The sequence below is a fragment of the Hyla sarda genome, chromosome 6 (assembly GCF_029499605.1).
Source record: "Hyla sarda isolate aHylSar1 chromosome 6, aHylSar1.hap1, whole genome shotgun sequence".
Lineage (NCBI taxonomy): Eukaryota > Metazoa > Chordata > Amphibia > Anura > Hylidae > Hyla > Hyla sarda.
Window position 1 is genome coordinate 52,591,478 of NC_079194.1, and position 19,232 is coordinate 52,610,709.

The following is a 19,232-nucleotide window of genomic DNA, read 5'->3' on the forward strand; positions in this document are numbered from 1 at the left end:
CCTGTAAACCTAGCTCATTAGGTATAGACGTATATAGCGATTCTACGTCAATGCTAGCTAGCAGGCAGTTACCCTCAAGAATCAGACCGTCCAACTTTTGTAGCAGATCAGTGGTGTCCCTGGTGTAGCAAGGTAACGCCAGAACGAAGGGCTTAAGGATTGTGTCAATGTAAGTGCCCACGTTCTGTGTAATATTTCCCTCACCGGAGACTGTCTACCCTTGATGGGTGAGGTGCCCTTGTGCACCTTCGGTAGGGCGTAAAAGGTAGCCGTTACAGGAAAGCGTGGTACTAAGAATTCTGCCTCCTCAGTATTCAGTAGACCAGTACTATCGGAGTGCTGCTTAGCAATGAACACGCTCTCTCCGTAGTACTAGCGGCGCCTCCGGAACGGACGTCTGCGTCCGGATTCGGCGCGCATCACGGCTGATGAGCGCGGCCCGGTGAGTTACCTGTACATCTATATATACCATGCCATGCCGCCGATCAGGCAGCGTGGATCACACAACCGGGACCACATACCCTGCAGGGGGGAATTTTCACGCCATCCGCCACTGCGGGTTCGGTCACGTGAGTTACAGCCAGGACAGGGCTCTGTCCTGGCTATATGTGAACTGTCTGTATCTATACCAGCATGTTACTCAGTTAATGTTCTGTACCATGTTAACGTTCACATTCGACTCCTTGCTATGCACTTTAAGATACGGTTTACTGTTATCAATGTACTGTATTTTTAGGGCACTTTATGCTGCACATGGTTTTGTGCTGTTTTTGCACACCCACTGCACTTTATAATACTAGCTGCTAATATATGAGTACTGTATATTTGTGCATTTGTGGTTTCTGTGTGGCATTGGTGGTGTTCCATACTGGCACCCCCATTGTTTTGATTGTTTACAGCCCCTGATGAACCCACTTCACGTGGGGGAAACTCATTGGGCTTTCCTTCTTTCAGGTTGTTATTGGTCTTTTTTGCAGGGACAGACCAAGGGATAGATCGGGCAGGGGTCGTCCTTTTTAGGACGAGTGCTCAGACGGTCTCTGTGCGAGCAGGAGTAGCCCTCACTACATCCCCCCTGTCAAGGCTCACTAGGGTCCCCCATCCATAGGATTCCTAGACCCCCCCCCCCCCCCCAACTTGCTCCCCCTTCATTATCATCGAGAGGAGTCAAACGGCTGCACCTTGGTGCTATTATCCCGTTTGGTCTGCGGTAGTTGTGACACATGCGTCGCACTTGTGCTGTGCTACATGTTAGTGGGTTTTTTGCATTTTAACAGGTACTCATTAAATTTTATGTTTTAAGTGTTTACCCCCTCTGTGAACTTAATACTTCAGACAGTTAACCATGCGGCAATATCAAATGTATGCTGGTTTCTGTACAGGCTCATTAATAATGACAGCAACCGGCACGTTAAAACGTAAAAAAAAAAAAAAAAAAAAAGCCAAAATTGCTGCTGTTTGGTCACATCACATGCTATAAACTTTTAATATGGCCATTGTACATAATTTTTCAAAGTAGAATCAGCTGAACCCCTTATTTGGCATTTTTTAATTTTTCCCAATTAATCGATTATTAAAATAATCGTTAGCTGCAGCCCTAGTTACCATAAAGTACTGTTAAATTGTGTAATTTGAAATTATTTATCGGGGTATAACATGCATCCTAATTTTTCCAAGGAAATTTGGGTAAAAAACTTTGGGTAAAATACCCCGATAAACTCTTTCTGGCCCCCACAGAAGCCACTGTGGTTCATTGATTTAAGGCAGCTGCTTTAAATCGTGTAACTGCAGTGGCTTCTGGGGGCCAGAGTCCTGCCGCCACCAGATTCCTATGTCCATCCCCGGCTTTCATTTACCTGTCAGCGAACTCCTGCAAGCTCCGGCGGCATCCTGTGCTGTCGCTGTGTGCTGGCAAGTGACATCCTCAACGCAATGTCACTCATCAGTGCACAGCGACAGCGCAGGACGCCGCCGGAGCCTGCAGGAGCGCACATATAGGTAAATATCATTATGTCTTGTTTACACTAGTTTTAAATTTTATATTGTTGCTTTTTTTTTCCGTTTAAATGCATGTTTTCTGTTTTAATGCCCTTGTTATGTTGATCGTGATCAGGTCGCAGAGTTGAAACAAGAGCTAAAGCAGCGTGGCCTACATGTGTCTGGGACAAAGGTTGACCTCCTTGAAAGACTTAAGGCAACACAAGATCTTGGCACTGTCCATCTGAAACCTGCCCCAGTTCAACAGCCTAAGCCTTGTGAGGTGATACCAGTGACCCCAAACATATATGCTCCTCAGTCAGTGACAGACCCAGTAAGCTTAGGCAGCTTTAGCTCTACACCACCATGTTCACCTTGCCCTTCAGAAGTTTCTGTGGCCAGCGCAGATGATATGATCACCACTGGGGACTCCTCAGCAGAAACTGTTTCCTCTCCCCTCACACAACTCCTCCTCTTGCCATCTCCAGTACCAGTCATGGAGAAGTCCTCTACAGATGTCAGGGACAAGGACATTATGCTCCGAGAGAAAGATAGGCAGATTGAAGAACTAACTAGGAGGTTGAAACAGAAGCAAGAGTTGGTGGAAAGACTAAAACAACAGCTTGAACAAGAGAAGAGAACGCAACAATCTCAACCCTCTAATGATCACCAGACTTCGATTCTTCAAGTCAAACAGGAAATTGGTCAGGCCACTTGTGATTCCAGCAGGTGTATGGATACCTCAAATCCAAAAGCCACAGTAAAGCGAGAACCTAGCAGTCTGCAAAAACCACACAACTTTATAAATTCTTCAAAAAAGAATGCAGTGAAAATCAATGGGTCATCTGAAGCCCAGGTGGTCTTCGCAGTTAACAAGCCAAGCGCTCTGCAAGCGGAGAACAAAAAATCTGTCATACCGCAGGTTGGTAGAAACATTATTTTAGTTAAAGGGACATGTATATCTCTGGAGCACTTACACTAAAATCACTAGGAGACTGAATTGATATAACAGCTAAATTCCACAGCATCGTTCATTGTGCTATTGGTCTAGATCAAGGTATAAGTTAAAAAGTTGGACATATTACAATGCTGATGATTTCACTGGCAAAATAACCCACATTCAAGATAATGGGGGAGATTTATCAAAAACTGTCCAGCGGAAAAGTTGCTGAGTTGTCCATAGCAACCAATCAGATCGCTTCTTTCATTTTTCAGAGACCTTTTCAAAAATGAAAGAAGCAATCTGGTTACTATGGGCAATTCAGCAACTTTTCCTCTGGACAGGTTTTGATAAATCTCCTGCAATGTGTACATAGGTCTGATTTCCAAAATATCTGATTTACTCAGAACCACAAACTAAGAGTATGGACCTAAGATAAGACTTCAGTCCAAAATGTAATTAGAACTTTTTCCACATTTTAAAAATCCCCCCAAAAAATGACTTTGTCTGTGTGTACTGTTAGCAAGGCAAAGAGGATTTACTTAACCCTTTACCGACAATGGATGTACCGGTATATTTACGTCCATTGCCGGCTCCAGCTGTATGACGCACACTCAGGAGCTGAGCGCTCTTCATACCCAGTGGGTCTCGTTTGCTATCAGACTTGCTAACCAGGACCTGCAGCTAATGCTGGACATTGCTGATCGGGCTGATGTCCGGCATTAACCCTTTAGGCGCCATGATCACAGTAGGCCGATCAGGACCACCATGACGAAATTGCAGCATCCCGATCTGCTGATAGGATGGCGAGAGGTCCCTCACCTGGCTTCCCACCATCCAAATGGGGCTCCAGTGCTCCACTCAGCCATCGCAGGCTGGAGCAATGGATCACCAGTAACATTGATCAATGCTATGCAATGGAATAGCATTGAATAGTGTATGCAATCTAATGATTGCGTGTAATAGTCCAATGGGGACTAAAAAAAAGTTGTGAATTAATCCATCCGCTAATAAAAGTTTGAATCACCCCCCCCCCCCCCCCTTTTTCTTAGTTTTTTTTTTTTTTATAAAATTTAAATGTAACATTAATTAAACTGCACGGTCAATGGCATATGCATAAAAAAAAAATACCAAGTCCAAAATTGCGTATTTTTGGTCACTTCATAGATCATTAAAAAAAAAGCGATCAAAAAGTCCCATCACAACAAAAATTGTTCCGATACAGAAAAACAAAAAAGTTGTAGGGGGTCAGAATAGGAGAATTTTAAGCATACTCATTTTTGTACAAAAAGTTATCATTTTTCAAACTAGTAAAATAAAACAAAACCTATAAAAATCATTTTATTCGTAGGCTATAGGCGACATACGCCCATACAGACAGGAGGCTCAAACATGGTGTAAATGGAGCCTAGATACCTAAAAGAAGTTAGCATTGTTTTGTGTGCAGTCTTTATTGATATCCTCTTTTTTCTATTCTTACGGTAATTACATTTTTCTCTTTTAAAGACTCTTCCTATAAAGCAGGAGGCTTCCCAGCAAAATAAACAGCCAGAAACAAAGGTGCTCCTTGCCCAGCCTTCATCATCGGTTAGATTTGTATTGTTTTGTATCTTGTTGTTTTCACTAAATAGGCATTTAACATCAATGGAAACATTGGTTTAACCACTTTAAGCTGTGTTCACATGGCGGAATTTACACAATTCTGCACTAATTCCGTTCAGCAAAGCTTGCTGAACAGAATTGTGTTAGAATTTCTGTGTTCTCGGAACACAGAATTCTGCCTAAATTCAATCCCTGACTTTAACCCCTTAAGGACCAAGGCCATTTTCACCTTAAGGACCAGAGCGTTTTTTGAACATCTGACCACTGTCACTTTAAGCATTAATAACTCTGGAATGCTTTTACTTATGAATTTGATTCTGAGATTGTTTTTTCGTGACATATTCTACTTTAACATAGTGAAAATTTTCGCCTATACTTGCATGATTTCTTGGTGAAAAATTCCAAAATTTCATGAAAAATTAAAAAAATTTGCATTTTTCTAACTTTTAAGCTCTCTGCTTGTAAGGAAAATGGACATCCCAAATAAATGATATATTGATTCACATATACAATATGTCTACTTTGTTTGCATCATAAAGTTGACATGTTTTTACTTTTGGAAGACATCAGAGGGCTTCAAAGTTCAGCAGCAATTTTCTAATTTTTCAAAATCTGAATTTTTCAGGGACCAATTCAGTTTTGAAGTGGATTTGAAGGGCCTTCATATTAGAAATAACCCATAAATGACCGCATTATAGAAACTGCACCCGTCAAAGTATTCAAAATGACATTCAGAAAGTTTGACCCTTTAGGTGTTTCACAGGAATAGCAGCAAAGTGAAGGAGAAAATTCAAAATCTTCATTTTTTTACACTCTCATGTTCTTGTAGACCCAGTTTTTGAATTTTTACAAGGGGTAATAGGAGAAAAAGCCCCCCAAAACTTGTAACCCAATTTCTCTCGAGTAAGGAAATTCCTCATGATTATGTGAAGTGTTCGGTGGGCGCAGTAGAGGGCTCAGAAGGGAAGGAGCGACAATGGGATTTTGGAGAGTGAATTTTGCTGAAATGATTTTTGGGGGGCATTTCGCATTTAGGAAGCCCCTATTGTGCCAGAACAGCAAAAAAACAAACACACACATGGCATACTATTTTGGAAACTACAAACTATTTTGGAGAAAATGCCCCCCAAAATTAGTAACCCTATCTCTTCTGAGTATGGAAAACCCCATGTTGGGACATAAAATGCTCTGCGGGTGAACTACAATGCTCAGAAGAGAAGGAGTCACATTTGGCTTTTGGAAAGCAAATTTTGCTGAAATGGTTTTTGGGGGGGGGCATTTCACATTTAGGAAGCCCCTATTGTGCCAGAACAGCAAAAAACAAACAAACACATGGCATACTATTTTGGAAACTACACCCCTCAAGGAACGAAACAAGGGTTACAGTGAGCCTTAACACCCCACAGGTGTTTGGCGACTTTTTGGGTTGGGTAAATGAGAAAATTAATTTTTTTCACTAAAATGCTGGTTTTTCCCAAAATTTTACATTTTTACAAGGGGTAATAGGAGAAAATGCCCCCCATAATTTGTAACTCCATTTCTTCTGAGTATGGAAATACCCCCATATGTGGATGTAAAGTGAGATTTTGGAGAGAGAATTTGATTGGAATGGAAGTCAGGGGCCATGTGCATTTACAAAGCCCCCGTGTTGTCAGAACAGTGGACCCCACATGTGACCCCATTTTGGAAACTACACCCCTCACGTATGTATGTAATAAGGGGTGCAGTGAGCATTTATACCCCACTGGCGTTTGACACAACTTTGGACGGATCTTTCACGGACCACTGTTCCAAAAATCTGTCAGACACCTGTGGGGCGTAAATGCCTACTGCACTCCTTATTACATTACGTGAGGGGTGTAGTTTCCAAAATGGGGTCACATTTGGGGGGTCCATTGTTCTGGCACTATGGGGGCTTTAAAAACACACGAGGCCTTCAATTACGGACACATTTTCTCTCCAAAAGCCCAATGGCGCTCCTTCTCTTCGGAGCGTTGTAGTTAGCCCGCAGAGCACGTTACATCCACATTTGGGGTATGTTCTTACTCAGAAGAAATGGGATTACAAATCCCCTCCCCCCCCCTATTTTCCCTTGTGAAATTGAAAAATGTAGGGTAACACCAGCATTTTAGTGAAAAAATTTATATTTTTTCATTTTCCCATCCAACTTTAACGAAAATTCGTCAAACACCTGTGGGGTGTTAAGGCTCACTATACCCCTTGTTACATTCTGTGAGGGGTGTAGTTTCCAAAATGGGGTCACATGTGGGTATTTTTGTTTGCGTTTATGTCAGAACCGCTGTAAAATCAGCCACCCCTGTGCAAATCAATTTAGGCCTCAACTGTACATAGTGCGCTCTCACTCCTGAGCCTTTTTGTGCGCCCGCAGAGCATTTTACGCCCACATATGGAGTATTTCCGTACTCAGGAGAAATTGTGTTACAAATTTTGGGGGTCTTTTTTTCCTTTTACCACTTGTGAAAATAAAAAGTATGGGGCAACGCAAACTTACAGACCATGCATGCTGGGAGTTGTACTTTTGCAATAGCTGGAGGCACACTGGTTGGAAAACCTTCAGTTAGGTTCTGTTACCTATCTCAGTATTTTCCAGCCAGTGTGCCTCCAGCTGTTGCAAAACTACAACTCCCAGCATGTACTGATTGCCGAAGGGCATGCTGGGAGATGTAGTTATGCAACAGCTGGAGGTACCCAACTACAGCTCCCAGCATGCAGAGACAGCTGTTTGGGCATGCTGGGAGTTGTAGTTTTGCAAGATCTGAAGAGCCACAGTTTAGAGACCACTGTACACTGATCTTGAAACCCTCCACATGTTGCAAAATTACAAATCCCTGCATGCCCAGACAGCCAACTGCTGTGTGGGCATGCTGGGAGTTGTAGTTTTGCAAGATCTAGAGGGCCACAGTTTAGAGAAAACTGCACAGTGTTCTCCAAACCGTAGCCCTCCAGCTGTTACAAAACTGCAAATCCCAGCATGCCCAAACAGCAAACAGCTGTCTGGGCATGCCGGGAGTTGTAATTTTGCAACATCTGGAGGGCTACAGTTTAGAGACCACTGTATATGGGGGGAGGGGGTCCTTAAGTACCAGGGAGCGAAGGTGTACCTGTACACTCTTGGTCCCTAAGTGGTTAATGGCATTACGCTGCAGCATTCTGCAAAATATAAGACTTATGGTAGATAACCCCTTTAAAGCATAACTCCGATGATGGTCCGGCAGCAGCAAACCTGTTTATTTCTCCTGGCAACAGTAATCTGCGACTTGTCCGAGACAATAGTGATAAGGGGATAAGGGGATAAGATGTGTAAGCACCGGAGAACCCCTTTAACCCCTTAATGACCATGTACGTCCTGGTGCAGAGGTACTTCGCACACCAGGATGTACATTTACGTCCTGTACATGGCCGCAAGCATTTGAGCGATGATTGGGTCATGTGCAGCAGGTACCGGCTGTTAATAGTAGCCAGGGACCCGCTGGTAATGGCCGACATCCGCGATCGTGCGGATGCCTGCCATTAACCCCTCAGATGCCATGATCAATACAGATCTGAGGCAGCGTGGCTACATTTTATGCTGATCTGATCGCCGCGGGACGGCCACGGGGATCAGATCAGCTAACATGGCGGACGGAGGTCCCCTCACTTGCCTCTCCAACCTTCCCGGCTTCTTCTGATCTGGTCTGAGATCGAGCAGACCAGAGCTGAAGATAGCCGATAACACTGATCAGTGCTATGCCCTATGCATATCACTGAACAGTATTAGCAATCAAATGATTGCTATACATAGTCCCCTATGGGGATACAAAAAGTTAAAAACCACAACTCAATAAAAATGTAAAATGTCCCTTTTTCCCATTTTACCCCCAAAAAAAGTGTAAAAATAAATAAATAAAAAAAGTTACATATTTTGTATCGCTTTGTGCGTAAATGTCTGATCTATTAAAATATAATATTAATGATCCCGTACGGTGAACAGCGCGAAAGTTAAAAAAAAAAAAAAAAAAAAAGTCCAAAATTGCTGCTTTTTTTTTGCCAAATTTTATTTAAAAAAGTTTTATTTCTCGAGCGCTTCAATGGGGGACTCAGGACCATGGGTATATGCTGCTTGCCACTAGGAGGCTGTCACTAGGCAAAAAAACAAAAGAAGGCTGTCTCCTCCTGGCAGAATGTACCCGCCTCATGACTCTGAGCAACTCATTCACCTCTTCCGCTACCGGTCTCGGAAATGGCAGCCCTCTCCTGCGGTTCCCACTTTCTGGTGGTTCACCAGGACAAGGTGGTTCTTCGGCCGGTGCCCTCTTTCCAGCCTAAGGTCGTGTCTCCCTTCCACCTGAATGAAGAAATCATGTTACCTTCCTTCTGTCCGTCCCCTTCCCACCCGCGGGAGCGCCAGCTTCATAAGCTGGACTTGGTCCGGGCGGTACAGACCTATTTGTCGGTCACTTCCTCCTTTCGGAGGAGTGACTCCCTGTTTGTGCTCCCCGAGGGGTGGCGCAGGAGGCTCCCTGCCTCAAATTCCACGATCTCCCGGTGGACTCGTTCCGCCATTTCGGAGGCGTACCGATGTAAGGGTCAGGTGCCTCCCTTCCGCATGACGGCTCACTCCACCCGTGCGGTGTGGGCCTCCTGGGTGGTCTGTCACAGGGCCTCGGCCCTGCAGGTTTGCAAGGCAGCGACTTGGTCGTCGCTGCATACCTTTACTAAGTTCTACCGTGTGCATACTTTTGCGTCCTCAGACACTGGCCTGGGCCGCAAGGTTTTGCAGGCGGCGGTTCGGGAGTCCGTCTGAGTCTTCTTCTGTCGGGGTTGGCTTGCCCTCCCCAGGAACTGCCCTAACACATCCCATGGTCCTGTGTCCCCCAATGAAGTGCTCGAGAAAAGTAGATTTTTGGACTTACCGTAAAATCTCCTTTTCTGAGCTTCTATTGGGAGGGACACAGCACCCACCCACTGTTTTTTGTTGCCGCCAGCCGGTTCCGCCCTTCTGGGGTGGAGGTGTTTTTCCGTTGTGGTCGGTTTTCCGTTTTTCTCTGGGTGTTCAGATTGTTTGTTTTTTTTTTTGTTTTTTTTTTTCTGGGTTGGCTCTCCTTCTGCTTTGGGACTAAAACTGAGTTGCTCCGAGTCAGGAGGCGGGTATATTCTGCTGGGAGGAGCCAGCCTTCTTTTGTTTTTTTTCCTAGTGTCAGCCTCCTAGTGGCAAGCAGCATATACACATGGTCCTGTGTCCCCCATTAGAAGCTCCGAGAAAGAGATTTTATGGTAAGTCCAAAAATCTACTTATACACAAATGTGGTAACAATAAAAAGTACAGATCATGGAGCAAAAAAATGATCCCTCATACTGCCGAAAATGAAAAAGTTATAGGTCGTTAAAATAGAGGAATTTTAAACGTACTAATTTGGTGAAAAAGTTTTCTATTGTTGCACTTAAAAAAATTTAATAAAAAAAATTGCAAAGTAATTGTGGGTATAATTTTAATTGTATTGACCCACAGAATAAAGAACACGTCATTTTTACCATAAATTGTACATCGTGAAAACGAAACCTTAAAAAATTAGCGAAATTGCGGTTTTCTTTTTAATTTCCCCATACAAATAGTATTTTTTTGGTTGCACCATACATTTTATGGTAAAATGAATGATGTCATTACAAAGGACAACTGGTCGTGCAAAAAACAAGCCCTTATACTAGTCTGTGGATGAAAGTATAAAAGAGTTACGATTTTTAGAAGGCGAGAAGGGAAAAAAACGAAAATGCAAACATAAAATTGGCCTGGTCCTTAAGGTCAAAATAGGCTTGGTCCTTAAGGAGTTAAAGGACTTTTCCACGCAAATTCCCTTTCTTAATGTGATTACATAAACTTCCAATGGCATGTGGTTACAATATTTTCATCATACAACGTTTTTTTTTTTTTTTGTTTTTTTTTGGACTATTGTAACTGGAACCAATTAATAGTGTAACTTCAGGGATCAATGTACATGGTGGGAGGTTGCGTTGCAGTGGAAATCATCCAAAATACAAAGGGGGAGATTTATCAATACCTGTGCAGAGGAAAAGTTGCCCAGTTGCCCATAGCAACCAATCAGATTGCTTCTTTCATTTTTAACAAGGCCTCTGCAAAATGAAAGAAGCGATCTGATTGGTTACTATGGGCAACTTTTTCTTTGCACAGGTTTTGATAAATCTCCCCCCAAAGTGTTCCTGGACACCCCCTTTTAAGATGATTTAAAATTTTTCTGTTGTTCTTTTCTAGAACTCAAGATCAGCTATTCAACTGAATCCATGTACTACTCTGTCTAATGCCATACCTCCTAATATGGAGGCATTTTCGGATATGAAGCAGTCAGACTTCAGAGAGGAGGCTCCTTTATGCTGCTCTCCAAAATCGGTATTTCCTCTCTATGCATTACTATTAGATATGTTTTTAGATCCCTTATTTTCCTGATTTCTCTCCCTTACCCTTCTCTCTCCTCACATTGAGGATTCTGAGAGCGCCCTGCACCAACTGATTCAGGGACGGCAATGTATTCCATGCAGATTTTCTAAAAGAATGACAGAGATGATTCTTTCGGCAGTTGAATTCCAGCTGTGGGAACTCCACCACTGAAATTCTGTAGTCTGCACTGTGAAACCGATTCCCATAAAAAGCAATGGGATTCTGCTGCATTGGAATATCAGTGTAATTTCTTAGCAGAATTCTTCTTGGAAATTCCTCAATCTTAACCCTGCCTTACCATGTGCCTAGTTGGATAATGCCTTTGGGTCACATCGATCTTCTAAAGATAAAGACCTTTATCCCTTTTTTTTTTTTTTTTTTTTTTTTTTAGTATTTTCCCAAAAATAATTACGACATCAAACTTTTTATCAAAACAAAGTATGTAAATTATTGTAAAAATACATAGTGGCCTTGTCACTTAAAAAAAAAAAAAAAAAAAAAAACTTTATATGTCTGTGTGACTTGTCAAATGTTTTTTAAACTGTCAGGGTCTTGGGTGTTCAGACCATCACTGATCATTAGATAGAGCTGAAAGAAATGCTCAACTAAGCGTTTCACTCCCCAGCTGGCTGCCACTTCTATCCAATTGCAGGAGTCTACGGAGTCCGTCTCCTGAAGAAAGACTGGGAGAACCAGACCCTTGACCAATCAGAACTTATGACAGATCAAATGTTTTTTAGTTTTTTCAGAGTGACAGGGACATTTAACCCTACCAACAGTTTGGAATCTTCCTAATTTGGAGACTTCTGTTGATTGACACCATGTAGATTTTCTGTAGTCTGACTCAAAGGGGGTTTTCTAGAGAAAATTATTTCATTCATTTATTTATATATTTATTTATTTATTTAAATCAATGTAATAATTGTGTTGGTTTAACCCCAAGGGTATAGTCCATATTTAAAATAAAAAATGTCCCCTGCAAAAAAGAAATATGTTTATATACAGTACTAACCATTAAATTGTCATTCTGTTCCATTCTCCATTTCTACCCCATTTTGCAAGTTAAAATTAAATGGTGCACTGTTTCTTCCTTGGTTATAATGTTAAATAGATTTACTTTGGTGTTTGTGTAAAATTTCTTAATTTCTTTGTTATTTACTTATTTACTAGGAAGGGCAACCCACAAGAATGCAAACTGATGACTTTTTGGACAATTTTATACACAATTTAGGTAAGTTTATTCCTTTAGTTAAATTCTAAACATGTATTAAAGTGAGCTGTACTTGCCCCGACTTTCACTGCAGATGTGCCAGAGTAGTTTTCTTGTATGTGGATCCTCAGTCAAACCATGATGACTCTTCTGGAGACTGGGACCGCCCACATGACTCTTTTTGGGTAAATTAAGCCCTCTGTGTAACATGTTTTTATACATAATGCTAACATGAACTGTTGACAGGTAGAAAGCTAATTTCTAACAGTTGGTGGTTAAGTAGCCAAAAAACTTATTGTCAGGACCCTTTAAATGTACACAGGGCCCCCTATAAGTGGCTGCAATGCTTTTGGGACTACTAGAAAAAGAGATGCTTTCCACAAAGATAAATCCTATGATTTTTGCACTGCTTGAGCATCTAACATTACTGATTACGTCTGGATTAAGTGAATGTCCTTATTTTGGTCCCATTATCTCTGCTTCGTTCACAACCCACTACCCATTTAGCATTTAATAACTCTTCTATAATTGCTGCTTCTATTTTTGCGGACTGATATTTTCATTAAGTTTAGTTTTTTTATTGGTTTTAATCATATCCAATTATTTGATTGACAGAATTAGCTACAAAAAGTAAAGAAAGTTACATGCCAAGCATGAAACAAACATCTCCAACTCCTGTCGTAAATGAGGTGCCACAGAGCGAGTTGCACCAACTACTTGCTCCTACAACACCAGACCGACTAGAAGATTTTCTTGAGGCTTCGACAGGCACAAAGATACTTCATGGAGATGGGGATGAGGATGGTGCAATGGCGTTGACACTTATTGATGAACTGCACAGTCAGATGCTGAGCAGTTTAGCTATCCTGGATCACCCTACCTCGTCTATGGACACATCTGACTTGCACTTCTCTCCTGAAGGAGGCCCATTAGGACTGGACATATCTGGATCTCACCTTGATAGTATGGACTGGCTTGAGCTGTCAGAGCCTCCAGCAATGAATCTGACTCCACTCAGTACAGCAACACCAAGTGTCTTTTCTACAGAGTTTTTGGACAGCCATGACTTGCAGCTACAATGGGACTCCTGTTTATAACCTAGTGGTTGTTAAAGTTGAGATTTTGGCTTGAGCTACACAACTTTGGCCGTATGACATTAAGAACACTGCTAAGTTGTGTTACGACCGAGACATGACCTCAGTGGAAATCCAGACCTGTTGGATTTCACACATCCACATTCACTATCTTTAGTAGCGCAAAACTGCAAACTTAATGTCACACAACCAAACTTGTCAAATAGTCCAAGCCAGCATATTGCACTTGCCCTGCATTTTTTCTGCCAAATACTTCTCACTTAAACAGACAGCATTAAAAAGAAAGAAATATGAGGTGCCAATGTTTAAAGAAGAATACGCTGCCATTTTCAATGTCTTAAAGGGGGTTATCCAGTGTTTAGTATAAACTAATATGGTGCTGGGGCAGGAGGAAACTAACCGGTCTTCTCTCTTCTTACTGCTTCGGAGACAAACACTCAATGACTGGCCGCAGCAGTGTTCTGTGTTGGCCAGTGACTGGCTGATCCAGCAGGTCCTGCATTGAGCACTGGTCTCCGAAGCAGAAAGGGTAGAGAACATCATGGGACCAGCAAGAGACTGGAGCTAGGTGTGTTAGGGTTGTTTTTTTTTTACCCCTCTTATTCTCCCCCCCCCCCCCCCCCCACAGTATTTTTACTAAACATTGCATAAGCCCTGTAAAGACTCCTCCTTTAGCTTAACATTTGTTTCTTTGTCGACCCTCAGCATTTTTCCAACCTTAGCTCTTCTAGAGTTCAAGATGGAATTCTCTTAATATGGAAACATTCACACGTATTTGTTTTCTTCTCTTTAAATTTGGGAGCTACTTGAGTTTTAGTCCTTCGTATAACTGGCAGCTGTAGTAATTATCACATAATTGGATTTGAGTGCTTTAATGAAGTTTATAAAGCATCTAACCTAGATGATGACAAGTTTACTTAGGCATGTTCATTTTGTCAAGTTAAAATCAAAATCAAATGTTATTGTCATTTAAAAAACAAACAAAAAAACTTGTAACAAACAAAAAGTTTTTGGGATTTTTGGAAGCTGGGACCCCCACTGATCTCAAGAACAAGTGAGCGCTTCTCTCCCCATCTCTCCTCAATGCTGGAGCCTGATTCTATAGTAAGTCTATAGAGCCGGGCTCCTGCAGTGAGGAGAGAGACTGGGAGAGGTGCGCAAATAAGCACTTCTCTTCACTTGGTCTAAGCGATTGGTGGGGGTCTGTGCACCCAGACCTATTTTCTGTATGACCTGGTAAAAGTTTAAATGACTGTGACATTTGAGTTTTATTGAGTGTTTATTAAAAAAAAAAAAGTAAATAAAAGTTGGAATCTTTATAAAATAGGCATACTCACATCCCCTTTCTTTTTCATTCCAATGTAGGCCAAGTTCCCCACCGGTCTCTTCTACTTCATGTTTTTTCTGAACACATGATCTATTACTTCTGTAGCTGGTTACTGCTTAGACCAGTGATTGCCTGCGTCAGTCACATGTTGAGCGTCGAGAGAAACTAGGAAATAGAGATGGGTGGTGGACTAGAAGAATGCCAGACCAGGAATGTCAGGGAATTGATAGTGTTGTTTTTTATTTTATTTTACAAGGTTCCCAGATTTTTTTCTTTAATAAAAGATTCAAATAAATGGACAACCCCCCCCCCCCCCCCCCCCCCCCCTTAAATTCTTATTAAATTAGCTTGATGCTACAGCAGACCTGTAGCTTTTAAGGGCCTATTTAGATGGCTGAATATCCACCTGGAAAAGTTCCGGGTGGACATCCCGCAGGCGCTGACTTAATCAAGTTGGTGCTAGGGCTACTCTGACATACCCAATCAGAGCCCCAAATTTGAATTTCCGCAACAGAATTTTCCACTGTGGAAGTTCTGCCATATGCACGCTCAGTGGAATTCCATTGAAAACAATGAGAGGCTGCTGCACAGGAATTTCTGAGCTGAATTATTCCACTAGATTATGCTCAGAAATTTGCAATGGGAATGGTTTTAGCATCTGGCCTAAAGGCAGCTCAATTTCTTCTTTTCTGTGCACCCCCCATTACTGCACCTGAGACTTATCCCACAAACATATTCATTCTATTGTTATTTCATGGCATTTATTACTAAATTGTGACTTTGACTATATGCATTTTCTGGTATTCAGAACAACTAGTAATTGTTCCGTTATTATTTTTCTTGTTGCTGCCAAACAAGTTACCTTTCTGCCAAAGACACTTTACCCGTACGGACTACTTTCCTCACAATCGTATTATGGCCCTTAGAAGATGGCTTAACCATACCACATTGTTAATGCTTAATCTGCTAATACTGAGTGTTATTTTGGTCTGATTCAGATGCAGGGTGAGTGATTTATAATTTTTTTTTTTATCATGCTACATGTACGTGGATATATTTGCTTGGTACAATTACCATTACAAACGCTGGGTATCTGGAATTTTCATCCATACAAATGAATGTATAAAATAAATGATGTACACCAAATGTAGAGTTGAATAAAAATTGCTGAAAAATCAGACAGATCAAGGGGCCCATGAGACATACCGAAGCCCCTTATTTGTTATGTCTTATTTTGCATGTAGTCTGTTGCAGGGTTTCCCCACCAGGGTGCCTCTAGCTGTTGCAAAACAACAACTCTCAGCATGTTCGGGCAGTAAAACTGCCCAAAAACATCAGTCATCAGAGGGTGGGTGGTGGAGCCTTCATCTCTTGAATACATCAGACACCTGCCTAACAGTGGTGGGATTGCACTGAAACAAATAAACTGTAAGGCTATGTTCGCATATCGGAATGTCTGCATGGAAAATCGAACATGCTGTAAACTGCGGGCACAATATGCCGGCTCTAGGACCACATGGGAATGCGCCGTCTCATAGACTGCTATGCATTCCATGCAGAGTCTGCAGAAAGAATGAACAGGTTAATTCTTTGTGCGGACACAGAATTCGGAAGTGGAAGTTCCGCCGTATGCACAGCGCTACAGAATTTGCTGCAGTGGAATTTCTGTACAAAATTCCAAGCTGAATTCCGCACAGAAATTCCGAGGTGTGAACATAGCCTAAGTTCTACAAAGTTACAAGATATGCTGAAATTAAAATATCACTTTTATGCTGCCCCTAGAGAGGACAACATTAATGTGCTGCTTTCATCCCTTTAGAGCATAACTCTGACGATGATCTGGTGGCATGATACCTATTTAAATTTACTGGCACGTTTGTAGCTCAAAACTACAGCAATTCATTCAATGGGTTCCGCAAGCGGAATTTTAGCTGTCGGAAACCTGTGCTATGTGACCCCCTTCTCTTAACCTGTTTTATCCCCACTTGCTCCATTGTTAAAAGTACCTGTCACCAAATAAACTGTTTTAAATTAACTCAGGCTATGTTCCCTAGCTACTCCTAACACTTCTCCCATCCAACAAGCTGTGTTTCTTACTTTTATTCTTGCACACACAGTGCAATTTCCCAGCTTAAGAAAGTGGGTGTTTGCATGACATTACTGAAGCCTGCTCGGGGACCACTTCCACCCTCACATCGTTGCAGTGCTGTGATAAATAGAAGACCTCAAGCTCTGTGCAGCAGCTTTCAGTCTGTGTATCTTTCAGTGAGGCTCTGTGCAGCTGTCAATCAAGGTCAGTGCAGAGGAACTCTTCCTGAGTTTGGTCTTCTGCCATTACAAGCAGGAGACCAAAAAAGGAGATTTTATTTTTTGTACTCACCGTAAAATCTTGTACCCTTCATTGGAGGACACAGGAGACCATGGGTATTATGTTGTTGCCACGAGGAGGCTGACACTAGGCAAAAAAAGTCTGCTCCTCCCAGCAGGATACACCTGCCCACAGGCACAGAGCTAATCAGTGGTGTCACAAAGCAGTAGGACAAGCCAAACAACAAAGGAGATAAGTCCGAAGGACACCAGAAAGGAACAGGCAACCCGACCATAAACCGTAAATGGGTGGGTGCTGTGTCCCCCAAAGAAGGCTACGAGAAAGAGATTTTACATTGAGTACAAAAAAAAAAATCTCCTTTTCTCGGATGCTTCATTGGGGGACACAGGAGACCATGGGACGTACCAAAGCAGTCCCTGGGGTGGGAAAACAACCGCCAGAAAAGGGCAGGTCAGGCCAGAGACTGAGCCATATCTCTTTGCAGAAGAAAGTGGACAAGACCCAGAGGAATTTGGAAAACAAAAACCCCCAGAAAACATGAGGGGTGAGCCAGGACCCAAAAGGAAGGAATCTTGCAGAGACTGGGGTCCGATAACTGACTAAAACGGAAATAAATGGCCACTCCGGAGGCCAACCAGGCCGAATACGACCTCGTAGGAGCGGAAATCCCCTACCAAGAAAAGACATAAGATGCAGGATGGGTGGGGCCTGACAAACGAGGAAGAGAAAGCGACAAGAGAACCCTAATCAGAGATTCTTCAAAGCAAGAGAACGTGGCGAAAAAAATGCCAGCTCCTAGGAGGGAAACTAGCTGGAAGGCACGAATAGAGAGCCCTACCACGAGGCAGCTGCAACAGAAGGGCTGAAGCTGAGGAGGGAGAAGACAAGAATAAGGCAGCTGAGCACACCCAGCAGAGTGCAATAACTCAGAAGGATGCAAACCAGAAGCTGCTGGCAAAGAAAAGCGAGAGAGAGATACAGAGCAAGATCCATGCCCGAACAAACTGGCCCGGAAGAAGGTTAGGGCATGGAGCCTGCCTGCTATCACCCAAACTGAGATGACAAAGTGTGCAACGAGAGGACTACCCAGTCGAAGAAGGGTGCATTGGCTAGACAGGGCCAACCAGACTGACCGAAAAGCCCTGGGCCATGAGGTCCACATGGCCCAGGAGGGAGGTAAACAGGCCGGTAAGGAAGGAAGAGCTGTCTGGAAACCCCGGGGCAGCCACCATCAGAACCAGAGGCTCTCAGATCCAGAAATAAGGTAAGGGACCGCGGAGACCCACACCAGTAGACTCCTTGCAACTACAAGCGTGTGCGAAACGCCCCAAGCGACATGCTCCAAGGCAGAGGCAGATCGCGGAGGGGGCCAGGATAAGAACCTCGCTAGGCTAGAGACAACACAGGGAAACCATTCCGGAGACAGCAACTGTAACAGCCACCTGGAAGACAGTACTATGCAAGAAGGTGCTGAAAAGGCAGAATATCGAGGGAGAGGATATGAACGAGTCTGGGACCTGCAAGGAAGTAGTGATAGACCCTACGGGGGAAGGGCGGGCAGAGGGACAAGCATCGCTAACACTGAGCTTCCTGCGCTGCCCAGCTACCACAGACACAAGGAATGTGAGGACAGACGTGGCCGAATAAGCAGTGAATCCCAACGGTCAGAACGGACTGGATGACTAAGTAAAAAGCAGAGAAAAACAGTTACAGAGAGGGAGACGGGGGACATCCACCAAGAAAGTCGTCCAAGCATGGAACAGACACACACCCAGAGGGAGGAATGACATGCCACCATTGAGACAGCTGTGGAACCTCAGGGAGCCACGAGGAGGCGGGTCCTAAGACACTCCAAGTAAGAAGAAAGTGCTACCCCGAAGAAGAGTGCCACCTGAGGGATAGGGTAACCAGATTAGGAACCACATCAGGATCGCCAGCACCCCACCTGGAAAAAAGAAGGGGAGGGGGGTGGGTGGCAAGGTGGGAACCACCCTAGCAGTGCCAAGAAGAAAGACAAGGTGAACCCCAGCACAACAACAGCTGTAACTATGCCAAATCCCACAGCACTCCATCAACGGGGAGTTTGACAGATGGGAGAGGGAGAATGGGAACCAAGATATAAAACATCCTAGACTAGGAGGTCAAAGGACAACTGCTGCAAGAAGACAAACAGGAACCGTACAAGACCTGCAGAACTCCCTCTAGGAAAGAGAAGTGGAATGGCTGAAAACAGGAAGCCCACCAAGCAACCCCATGAAAGGGAGCAAGTAACAGAAGAATCATCTGGAGCAGAAGGCTCACA

General features: G+C 43.2%; 1 protein-coding gene across 3 annotated transcripts in view; it reads left to right on the top strand.

The window, feature by feature from the left end:
* Window positions 1-15,779, top strand: part of MRTFA (myocardin related transcription factor A) — a 76,846-nt gene extending 61,067 nt beyond the window's left edge. The window contains exons 11-16 of one of the 3 annotated variants that reach the window (XR_008844832.1): window positions 2,114-2,899; window positions 4,424-4,504; window positions 10,788-10,922; window positions 12,141-12,201; window positions 12,796-13,855; window positions 14,111-15,779. Coding sequence is in view for 2 of the 3 variants with exons in the window: in XM_056523714.1 (XP_056379689.1) it covers window positions 2,114-2,899; window positions 4,424-4,504; window positions 10,788-10,922; window positions 12,141-12,201; window positions 12,796-13,277 (1,545 nt within the window). In the remaining variant the exon portion in view is untranslated. Of the gene's footprint in view, window positions 1-2,113; window positions 2,900-4,423; window positions 4,505-10,787; window positions 10,923-12,140; window positions 12,202-12,795 lie in introns of all 3 variants that reach the window. The other 2 variants (XM_056523714.1, XM_056523715.1) reach the window with 2 other exon arrangements.
* The last annotated feature ends 3,453 nt before the right edge of the window (window positions 15,780-19,232 follow it).